General features: G+C 38.8%; 1 protein-coding gene across 1 annotated transcript in view; it reads right to left on the bottom strand.

Annotated features, from left to right (window-relative positions):
• Positions 1-5107: 5107 nt before the first annotated feature.
• nalf1b (NALCN channel auxiliary factor 1b) overlaps positions 5108-12546 on the bottom strand; it is a 117769-nt gene continuing 110330 nt past the window's right edge. The window contains exon 5 of the mRNA XM_079358303.1: positions 5108-10766. Coding sequence (XP_079214429.1) covers positions 10465-10766 — 302 coding nt within the window. The 3' untranslated portion in view covers positions 5108-10464. The remainder of the gene's footprint in view (positions 10767-12546) is intronic.

Here is a 12546-nt window from a genome sequence, read left to right as displayed (position 1 = left end):
TACAAAAAAAAAAACGCTGCAAAACAAACAAACGAGCTGCAAAAAGGCTAAACAAGTGCATAAAATGCATCAAACGCACTGCAAGTACAGAAACGAAACTTAAGTGATAAATCCTTTTTTTCTCATTGGAGTCGTATAAATATTGAATGTAGGGGTAGGGAGGGATGTAGAGGTTTGTTGAGACCCTCTTTTCTTAGTACTAATTTTTATTTTCTGATAAGCACAAGTGTAATTCCGTCTCTCCAAACTCTCAGCTCCTGTCTCAACTCAAGATAGACTTCTCAGGATTACCAGGACGAGGGCTGCAGTATAGTCGTATTGTTCAGTCTGGACAAAAATAAACAAGGTAAAAAATCGAAACTTACTTTGGATAAATGAATTTAGTGGATAGGGAATTGCGTTAGAAAATACTGTGTGAAAATTAGAATCAGAGAAAGAACGACGCAACACCAGTGTGAGAGAGGGTTAAAAGCTGTTAATTGGCTCTATTCATATTTCTTTCTACATGCCGAAGGACGTAAGTTAAGTGGGGGTGTGAATGCAGCAGTCACATGTGAGTTGTGAGGACTCTTCACAGATTATATGTTTAGCCGACAGACAGTGCTTCTGCCTGGCAACCATTTATGATCTACTCTGAAAGCTTTGGACTGGATGTTTGACATATTTGCAGTTCAACAGCACCAGTATACATCCCCAACTCTCATTCTATGCCTCAACAATTTGAACACTCACAGCAGCTCCACTGAAAATGACAGATGACGAGTTACACTGCATAGTAGTCAATCTCTCTTCCTTTTTATTAGCTTATTTCATAGTAGAAAACAGTCAAATGCATTCATAGTGCTCATGTCATGTAACAACTATATTTGTTATAAACCATTTACCTCTCTTTAATTAATGTGCAAATTCCCTTTAAATCACCCAGAAGTTTGTTTTGCTGACTTTTGGCTGGCATCCATGCTGTAATGCTTTGCTTTGGTATATTTCGATTTCTCCGGTTTATATTATTTTGTTTACTCTCGGGATGTGTGTTCTTAATATTGTAAGTCATGCAATATAAGATTAATGTTTGTTATCTATTTGACTATGTTGTGTGTCCTGTATCACAAGGCAAATGGTTCTGTTAAATTAGATTAGATGTAAGAAGATTTAAAGCTTCTGAGGAACTTTCATTTTCCGATGACCTCTTGGACAATGAGGATTTTTGATCTCTTTGCTTTTGTAATGTACAAGCATACAGTATGTAGTATTATGTATTAAACTCTGCAGGCATGAGTGAGCGTGCATTTACTCTCGAGGAGGATAGTGGATAGTTGAAAACAGTGTTGAGATAGATAGGAATGACATACAGGTGGTGGTGAAAGAGGCTTCAGGTTGTAAATGTTTTGAATGAAGACTTTTCTCCTCTGTGATTCAGGACATGTTGCTCTGGGTTTGTATAACAAATAATTTTTAACTTTGCAGCAGCAAAAAAAAAAGAAAAAAAGAAAGAAAGTTACGGACATAAAACACAGCATAGGAGAGATTAACAAGGAGGGGATTCTTAAGGTAGTTCTGGGGCTAACCTGTTTTTTTATTCGTAATTAATTGAAGTAGTATATTTTTTACTGCCATGGGTTGTTTTCGCTCTGCTTTCTCTGTAAAATCCAGGGAGACGTGCACATCAGTAACTCAAGGTTGACATGAAACCATTTGCTTTAATTTGGCTTTACTGGATGTGACTGACACATTACAATCACCCGGTCCCCAACTCTGTTCATGCAATCAGCATTACTTACGCATCTGTTTAATTATACCTCATTCATTAAGCCTTCAGCAGTGACCAAAACTGATGATTGTAGTTCAGGATGTCCAATCAATATTCCCCCCACCAATCAGCAATGATGCAAGTGACAGCCTCTGACTGCTGTCTTTTGATTTCCTTTGAGGCAGATCATCTTCTAAAATCCCTCTAGTCCAAATGTTTTGTCCACTTGTTATAAAACATTCCTCTAGTTGGGAAAAACAGGCAGATGCATCCGAGACTTGGCTTAGAAACTGTTACGAGGAGCCGTTACATAAAGACTTCAGAAGCTGTGACTTTTTGAAGTATTCAACGGTGCAGAAAATTCTTAACTCTTTTCCCAAGAATAAGAAGAAACATTTTCATGGAGGGTGACAAAGTTGATGCCGAATGAATCTTTTGGGATTTAAATTTCTGACATCTGCTCTTTCGAGGATTCGGTTCCATGAGATCTGCAGTATGCAATCTGGAAAGGGGGAAAAAGCAAATAAACGTCTCAGTTTAGCACTGCGATTTTGGTATGACGTGACAGTCCAGATTTTTCCCCTTTGGTATAAGGATTGTTGTAGAAGCACAGGCTTTTCTGTTACAAGACGCAATTATGTATAGCATAATTCAAGGTAAATATTTTCAGATTTTTTTTCCTTCTTGTTTTTTTAAAAACTATGACTGATCTTAATGTAATCTGACGTTATGTTTAGTTTAAATCCTGCATAGTGCTGACCTCTGCTGGTAAGTATTTGTAAGCAAAGAATTGAGTTTTAATAAAGCAGTTTTATTGCTTTATTAAGTAAAATACTTATAGCAATGTTTTTGTAAAAGATCTAAAAACAAACCCCACAAAAATAACATTTAAAAATGTTTTATGGAGCAATGTTTTTCTCATAAAGAGAAAGGTCTTTCAATAGCTTGTCCACGTGCACATCAGCAGTCTGTGCCCTGAGTGACAAGTGGAATATTGGATACTGACTGTTGGCATGCTAGTTTAGGATTAGTCAGCTGAGCACATCATCCCCCACCAACAAGCTAAAATAGAAATGAGGGCTTTAATCCGAATTGAAGAGGCTCAGCGGCACAGAGAAGAGGACAAACGTGAATATGCATTTTGGTATTGTTCCTCTGTTATGTAATCAGCTATTAGAAAATCATTGACTTTCAGGGAGTCTGCTGGTACTACATCTTTCAAGAGGAAAATTAAACTGAGACAGCTGCAGTTTACTGACCCACAATAATCTAATCCAGAACAGGTGACACATTAGGTGCACTGCAGAGTGGATGAATGGAAACAGCTGCTGCTTCACTTTTCAGTTTCAGAGTTTGCATCATGTATATGCAAACTCAGGAGATTCATTGACTAAATGTCAATGGTGCCTCATAAACTGCTGAATAAATGTATGTGCAGTGGCATTAAATATTAAAATGTAAGTGTGACCAGCCTGGCCTCGGCTCGTCTCCATCAGCAGAATCATCAGACGTTTGATTCAAAAATATATCCAGGCCTGAAGATTCACTCTCACTCTCATCAAGATTTACTTCAGTGATTTCCGAAGGGAAATTAGGTGTTTACACTCGGAGTGAGGGAGCACTGCCCCAGAGCTGGTTGGGTGGGTGGGTGGGGGGTAGGGGTGGGGGGGTTAAGTGTCTTGCCCAAGGACACATCATTCATGTTGGTCACCGGAGCTGGGGACCGAACCCTCAACCTTCCGATTGAGACGACGACTCTACCAACTGAGCCACAGTCTAACACCTAGTGGATACAGTGAAAGGAATCCCTCCTTTCCTGTAGGGAATCACTGAATTCAGCACCAAACAGGGTTGATAAATGGCTGTCTTGCTCTCATTCTCATCCCTGTGGTTCTGCTGTGCATTTTTTAAGGTCTTCCTGTTAGATTTCCAAAATGCTTATACTGCCATCTGGTGGTTGGAATTGACAACAAAAAAATTAACAGGAATGGCAAACCTTACACAAACACTGTAGTATAGTTATGTATGCTAATGATTATATTACTTTGAACCCTGATCATGATTTGAATTATTTACCAACTTCAATAAGATTTGTTTTGAACAATAAAAAGAACAAACAAGAATAAAGAAGAATAAACCTCAGCCTTACTTTTACCAGCAATAAAAGACAGTTTTTGTCATGACCTCAGCTTAATCCTGGCTAGGAGGGTGTGTGTGTGTTCTTGTTTGCAGGAGTGGAATCAGGTGTGTAGGAGTTGGGCTGCAGCTGCTAATCATCTTCAATCAACTCTGCTACAAATACTGGGCTTCAACTCCACCACTCTGCCAGATCGTAGACTGTTTACGCAATTAGTCTTGTTCCAGTCGCTTATTTGAATTTCTGTGTCCAGCTGTTCTGTGTATATTATACTTAGACTTGTTCTCCTTCGTCTACAGTTTCCCAGCGCTCAACTCCTGCCTCCATCCCACTCCTGCATCTATTGGATTCAAGATCGGTTCAGCACAAAGTCTGGATTCCTCTATCAGCTCTCCCCCTCAGCAAACACACCAGTTTGACTCGGCTCTTTATCGTCCCCTGAACTTCAGGATCTTCGAAGATTCACGTTGGTCAATAAGTTACTCATTGCACCTGCTCCCTGCCTCTGACTCTGTGTACTGCATTTTGGGTTCTCGAAATCTCAGCTCTGCCTAACAGTTTTCTCTATACATTATAGCAGATTTGATGAACAGCACATCAAAAAAGAAACTACATTAGTTTTACACAAGGGGATTTGTGTAATTGCTGCACTGGGAAAAACTGTTAGAAACTGTCAATCTAGAAGGATCTTTTCAAACCCAACATGAAAATGTTGAGTTTTCTGTGTCTCAGCTGAAGCTTAGAGACGCAGCCATTTGACACGGGGGATTTAGGTTTGTTTGACTAATAAGCCTACTGTAAGGGTCTCTACAGGATATGGACGGTCCAACGGGATGTTATAAAGGTGTATTAAGGGAAGTATAAAGAATTCAAGATTTCAGGAGCCGAAGAATTACTAGGGTGCTGAATCAAATTATAAGTGTATCAAACAGAATTGCTGATTCCACTTTCATTTTGAGTCACTTTTATTCGGGGTTAACTTGAGTATAAATAATGATAGTAAACAAAAATGAAAAATTAAATGAACTACTTTCACTTTTCCTTCTCATAAAGCACTTTACCCTTTGTGCTCCAGCAGCTGACAGAAGATATTACCAATGTCCACCAGCAGAGGGCTTCACCAGCAATCATTATTGTAGTATTGAATATATATTCTTGCATTTTAACAAAAAATGAGCCGCAGATCATTGAAAAACACAACAGAAGAAAAGATTATATGTCTGTATTTATTTTCATCGGAACACAATTTTAATCATTGTAGCAGTTTTCATACTTTTTGAAAAGATCATGACTCGTGAGACTGTTTTATAAATCATTTCATCAAAGTTGTTTGTAAAAAAATTAAAGAAGTTACTTGAACTAAAGCATCTATAATATTACAATATACTGGTAGTATAATAGTAATCATAATAATCATAATCGCAATGTTACTTCTATATGACTTTGAACCTTTTTTTATTTCTATAATCATAAATCTTTCGCGTTCACACACACAGGGCCACAACCTTTCCCAATAAGGTTGTGAAGCTGAGGACGACTCTATTGGTTAAACCTCAACACATTCTCTTTTAACACCAATGATTTCAGACACTCAAAACTAAATCAAATCAAAAAGATTCAGAAGAAGAAGAAGAAGAAGGAAGTAACAGCATGACATCAACTTAAAATACACAAGGAAACCTGGACACAAAGACATACATTGTTCAGCATACTAGGGAACATATTTACAACCAAAAAAGGAATGGGCTTCTGCATAGATCCACAGGATAGAGAACAGAACTAGTGTGAAAAACAGAGAGAGGCCGAGTGAAAGAGAGCAATATTTGTGTACATAGAATAGGGAGGGTGCAGGGGGTGCATACATAGGCTATATGTGCAAGGATTAAAAAAAAACAAGATCAATTTGTAGTTTGGCATCTGATGGAATGTGACAGACCATACCTTACGACTGCTACAGCCCACTGTTCAGAATCAAGACTGAATCTATTGTACCTCCCACACTTTCTTAGAAGTTTAATGCATAAACAAAATTGACACCAAAAAACACAAGAAAGTAAGTTATAACAGCAGATTAACTGTCATGTGCATGCCTAATAATTCATGTTAGGGGAGACAACTTTCCATACAAAAATGTCCATCCTTGGTGCAAATATGTCTGAAGGGGCATGAAGGACAACACAGTTGCATATAAAGCAGACACAACCTCTGCATGACCTCTGAATGCAGGACCGTTGTATGAACACATGACCAACGGTAGACATGATAAGCAGAATGAAACCACATGTATATCTTCAAGAGATCCCTTACATGTGTAATGGGGAGAGCTTTGTGAGGTTTATGAGGTGCAATCCATATATTGCTAACATGGCACATTTCTAAGACACTGAGGAACCCTGTTTAACTCCTGTTGCCTGCAATGTTTGATCTTGAATAGCAGGGGGTTTGAACTGAGGATTTTTCACACAATATAAGCTTTGGCACCATTTTCAGGTCATTGTCACCTCCTGTGCACCGCCTCAAACATTTTCTTTTTAATTATAGACAAACAATAGAGAAACATTCTATCAGACAGGTACAGGAGAAAAGTAGATCCAACCCTACCCTAGTTTGTTCTGGGTCTTGGGGCATTGAAACCGTTATTGCACATTGTATGGTACGATGGTTTCACACTACAGTCCATGTAGCTTTTGGGCTTCAGTGATTAATGAGACGTGTAGTGTAGCAGGTCCCTGTGGGTCTACAGGCAGTAGTGGTTTGCCACAACTGTCCTGCAGGTCCCAAGGTCGTGGCAAAGCTAATGAGTTCCCAAGAGAACACATAGCTATTAGCAGGAGACAGAAACACACTTCCGCATATGCCCATACGCTGACGACACACATACATACACACACAACAGCATGCTTTCCCAACAAGCCGATCATTTTTTCTTCCAGAGCTCAGCCTTCCTGATTCTTGTGTAAATGACAGTCTATGTGTGGTAGGTCCTCAGCAGCAGTAGCAATATAAAAGAATACAAATAACTCCCTCTACTGATGTCATAGAGAATAGCAGCATTTTTCCATCACTGATTCCCTTGTCAAAGATGAGTATGGGAGGGCTGTGCAGAATGACAATGAGCAGTTATGTATTTCATGCAAAGCAGAAATGGTTAAGTCTCGAGTGGGGCGAGTGGGGAGTGAGTCTAAACAGCATTAAAGTCAAAATAGGCCAAAATATTGATTATATAGACAAGTTATGATTAATAATAATGAATTTTAAATCCTCATATATGCTGTATAATAAAATTCTTGACATCAATTATCCGATTGGACATCTCATTTAAGTAACATACTTGACAGTGGATAAAAATGCATTCAGCAACATCTGATTTTCTTCAAATACCTGATCTCACAGCCATGTTCATCGAAGAAACAAAAGAAACTTTAGAAACTAAAGAAAAGTCAGCCCTTAAGGTCATACCATTTCTTTCTGTTCACATGCTGGTCAATACTTATGAATCAAACAGAGGTGTCAGCTTATACTTAGACGATTATCAGGTTAAGCCATTGGTGCTTCCGCACAAAAAATGACATGCTCGTCTCTCTGGGTTTGTTTCTGTTCCTGCTCTTCAGTTAAAGACAGTGGAGTCCCTCAGTGCTGCGGATGTACAACGTCAGAAAGAAACATGAAATGAGCCCCATTTTGACCTTTTGTCTGCTAAAAATTCAAATGTATGTTGTTCAGGGTTACTGACTGTGTTGATGATGATGTGTTGAGATACTGTATATCTTAATAAGCCCTTTTACTTAATGTTTTGAGGAGAAAAGTACGAGACAGTGGGCATGCTACAGGAGCTGATTGGAATCCGATGGGGTGCAGAGTGGGGTTGAGGAAAAATAATTAAAGAGGCTGCATATTCTTGCAGAGAGCCTCAAGATGCAATTGATGAGGGTAGGTTAAACATTTTAATTCACCAGAAACACACTGACCGTGTAAAGTGTAATTCTATGTAGGTTGACTGGCCAGCGTAATAAACCCTTTAGGTGGTTAGAGGATTTTACCATCTATTACTGAAGGTTTGCTTTCACCCCTTTTGAGATGTTAACACTTTTTCTTCTTCATTTCATAATAATTCAGTAGAACTGCATTTCCTGATTGAGTAAATTCACCCAGTAACACCCAGTCAACATGTTTCCTGTGAATTAAAAAGCATGAGGTTAAAATGAAACCACTGAATTAGACATCAGTACCATGGACTGTATAAAAGAAGGGAACATACCCAATGAGTCTAAAAACTGAATCTGATGTGAAAGTGCCTTAAATCAAATTTTTTATCAAGTGCCAGAAAGAGTTAACTGCACTTTGGGAAACCAGGTCCAACAACATGGAAGTCTGTGTTAAACTTAACTGGTTTACAATTCTGTAAATTGCCTTAGTAAGCTTCTCCTAAGTAGTTTTTGGAATTAACCTGTCATTTCAAGTCAGAACAGCATCCTTATCATTTTGTTCATTATAGTCCCATTGCTTTTGGGCATGGTTAACTCAGTGTAGAATCACACAGTGATGGTGGATCCACACTCAGGTACAAATGATAGCCTCGCCAAAAAATCAATAAAGTCTTGGCCGAAATACCATTTTCAAGGCACTAACCTGCAAACTGATGACCTGTAACATCACAGTTGCTACATCCACTTCTTTCATACAGTCTCTGGTCAGTGTTGATTCAAGGGCAAACAATTAATTGAGCTTTGTTTTCAAGTATTACTGATTATCAATCAGCAGGATGAAAGAGATGAACCAGAATCTGAAGACAGAAGACAGAGGAACCTTCAGTAACCATTGTTTTTATCTCACTGATATTAAGTTGAACAGACATTTCCTTTAAACTCAAAATATAACAAAAAAGCCTTTGTCAGGAGCAACATTGATTAAAATCAATATTGATCTGGTGCTTAAGTCCTGATGTCAGTAAACTGCTGAGCCATGATGCTGAAAAATGGCCACAATCTCGATCTGAACTGGGTTTTGTTAGAGTGCCTGCAACAACATCTTTGGTTAAGACATGCTTAACACAAACATATGTAGTCGTTTTTTTCTGTGAGATAAAATACTATTATTGATATACTTACTACTTATATTATAGCGATATGTATATGTTTGTCTTAGGCTCTCCAGATACAAGCTGCATGTATTAACTAGTTTTATTGAAATGTAGTGAACAAAAAAATAACATTCATTGACATCATTAAGCTCATGTCAGCAAAGTAACTAGCAGGTTTCATTAGCAGGTTGCATTTTATCATGTCTTTTATTCATGTATGACTTAACAAGTGCTAATCTCAATGCTTTGGTTTAGCATCTTGAAACAAAGATCAGCCAACTCTTAATATGCAGACCTTTGAGAGAATCCAGGTAAAATAATCATTATTATCCATTTATCAGAATAATTAACTTTTTATTGTAATGATTTGTTCACATGGCTTAGCCCTCTTTCATGTTAGCTTGAAGTTAAATTGACATTTTCGTTAATGAGTGTTCATTTTGTGCTTTTTTGCTATCACTTCTAAGAATGTTTAACTCAACAAGTAACTGCTGAGATCTGGCGACACAGTCAGAGGCTGTGCACTGGACAAATAAATCCTGTTTGTTCTTGGTGTTTCTGACAGTTAGCCTAGTGTTAGCGTTTAACTGATGCTAATCCCACAAATGGTTTTGATTCTCTAATGCGTTGTTAATAGGCGCAAAGTTATCTCACAAAACAAAGCTTGGGGAAACCATAAACCTGTGTTGGAAACTGTACTTAAATGGACATCAGAAAAACAATTAAAACCCAGTTAAGTTCCAATCAGATTGTGGCCAACACGCGAGCATAGCAGAACTGAGTGACATCTGGGGACGCAGAGCTCCTTTAAACATCACTGCTGCAGCTTCCTGTTTATAACACATTCATCCTTTCATATACACACGTGTAGAGACATGCATCCAAGCACACAAACATACATACACACACCCACCCACACACACACACACACACACACACACACACACAAACAAACAAACAAGCTCGTACACACACGGTAAATAAACACAAAAACCCTCATACATGAAAAAACTTGCAGCTTATTAATTTTTTAACACATAATCCAACTATTTCAGAGAGAGATTTTCATCCTGTATGAGAGACCCAGAAACAAACATAGAGGATGAACATTAGAAAGAGAATATGATTGTGTTACTCCAGTCAGCCAGTGCAACAGAAACCAATAATTTGAACACAGTGTAAAAAGCGCAGTGAGACAAACTCAGCCATGAGGAAGCTGACCTTCCCACTCAACAAAGGCTGTGGCATTGTCCCCTTTCTATCTAAGGGACAGCTCGAGTCCCTTAGTATGTCTGTATGTTTGTTTATTGGTTTTGATTGATTTATTTGTCTCTTCGTCCCAGAGCGTCCTGCATTTTCCATTTGCCAGTGAGTGTTGCAGAATGTCCACAGGCACACAGCTCCTGCAGCTCACACAACTGTGGCTGTATTTTTCCACACCGGTTGCCATGGTGAGGGAATCCCCCACCCTGACAACCTCTCCGCCTCTCGACAGCTCTATCACTCCTCGTTGGCAGGGCTCTCCTCCAGAGGCGTGATGGCAGGGAGGCCTAGTCCTGTTGCATTGTGGGATGCAGTGAGGCTGGCAACAGTATGTAGGAGGACGAGAACCAACAGGCAGAGTTTGAGCCGGCTGTTACAAAGTCTGCAGGCTGCCGACGAGCTGAGGGAGGTACGGTGCTGGCACGGTGGGTGAGTTCTTTTCAGGGTTTTCCTGGAACGGTTGTCCACTTTCAAGTCCCACCGCACGTCACAGCACTCTGCGTTAGGGTCCACACCTGATGGATAGTCCTCCAGCAGCCCTGCAGGCGGATTCAGGGTGAGGAAGACAAAAAGTTAACTCGTTAGTCCTTTTCTTGTTTATCACACTAAAATACTTTTCTGCTTGTGAAGACCCCAAAAAGCATTGTTTTCATAAAACCACCCAAGACAGCAATGGACTTCATAATTGTTAAGTTAACATCACCATCATCATCAAGTTAAAATCACCGTCATAACAATAGCACATAAGAAATAGCACAAGAAAATTACAAAAAAAACAACAAAAAAACCCAATGCAAAATCTGAGCTGAATTAACAACACAAAAGACCTGCAGAATATGATTGTATTTCAAACATGGCTCTCCCTGGGTGCATGGTTGATTAGCAGGTAGTATCATACCGTGCTTTGCTTTCAGAATCTTAAAACTATGGTCAATATTTCCAAATCGAAATTACCAATCTTATTTACGTGTTTGTCAAGTTTAAAAAATGTTCTGTGCTGATAGTTTGGTTTTATTTGATTTGCAAGTTTATTGGTGTTTGCTGTTGGTTTGCAGTGTTCATCTCACACACCTCATACAGATGTGATACATGTGTTTTCTTCTTTTGCCAGAGGTGTGTGTCCATTTCATGTGTCTTAAGCTGTAGTTTGCCAAGGTGTCTCACAACCAGGTGGTCATACACTGGGCATTTCTTTTTTATATATATTTTGAGATGTGCCTCGTATGTCTTCTATCTATTACATTTAGCAATCTAAGTAAATAATTGGTTTTAGGCATGCCTTTGCAAACTGGCATACAAAAAGGACACTGTCGTTTTGCAGTTGAGAGAAGGTTGCAAACACAAGGCACATGCTAGGAAAAAGAAAATACAGTAACAAAAAAACAACATATATTACAACAAAACAAGCACTGTAAAGAGGATGGGAAGTTTGACAATCTCTTATCTGACATGATGAGCAGAGGGGGGTTGTAGGGGGTCTGGCTACATGCTAATGTTAGGTTTGAACTTTAAAGGTGTGTGTGCCCACTCAGCACAGTTTGACTGTCAACAGCTTAACTGTGCAGAGTGAAAATATGTAATTACTGCAAATTCCTGACAAATCAACATTTAGATATTGTCAACAAAATATACAGATGTTTTTGGCATCGGACTTTTGGTTGATGCCAAGAAGAGAAACATATGGTTTTGGTATTTTCAGTTGACTTCTTGTGTCACTTGTGCCTTTGTATTTGTATTTTATTTGTAAAGTGTCTCTCTCTGTTACCTGCCTAGGGACAACAGATGGAAACTAGCACTTCTGCTATAATCTGGCATCTTTTACAGCTGTTCATTAATATGCACTGTCCCTAATACAATAATAACAACTGTAATAATAGCATTATTGTGCATTATCTCTCATTTACAGGACAGACACAAAAAAACCCTTTTGTTTTATTTTGATAAAAACTTAAATCAAAAGTAGTGTCAAATAACATGCACAAAAACATACACGAGTGCAAGGTGGTGCTCAACATGTCCACCAGAGGGCAGCATCAACATTCATTAAAAGTACAGTATTTGTGTTAAACATGCTCAGAGGACTGTTTATGATTCAAAGACTTTTCTACTTATTGTAATTGTGCGATTGTGTTCGTCTTGGAATGGAAGTAAGAACTGCTCTCACACTATATGTGCTGTTCAGTATCAAAGTGCTCCACTCTGCAGCTGCATCTTGAAGCTGTAACAGTTGTCAACAATGTCTACTTATGCTGTTTCATCCTGTTAGTCGAGGGATTACAGAGCATCCTGTCACTGTAAAGTCTCAAGCATTTACTCCAG

The sequence above is a fragment of the Symphodus melops genome, assembly GCF_947650265.1.
Source record: "Symphodus melops genome assembly, chromosome: 12".
Classification (NCBI taxonomy): Eukaryota; Metazoa; Chordata; class Actinopteri; order Labriformes; family Labridae; genus Symphodus; species Symphodus melops.
The sequence above is the reverse complement of the archived record's forward strand: the minus strand, read 5'-3'. Positions and strand labels throughout refer to the sequence as shown.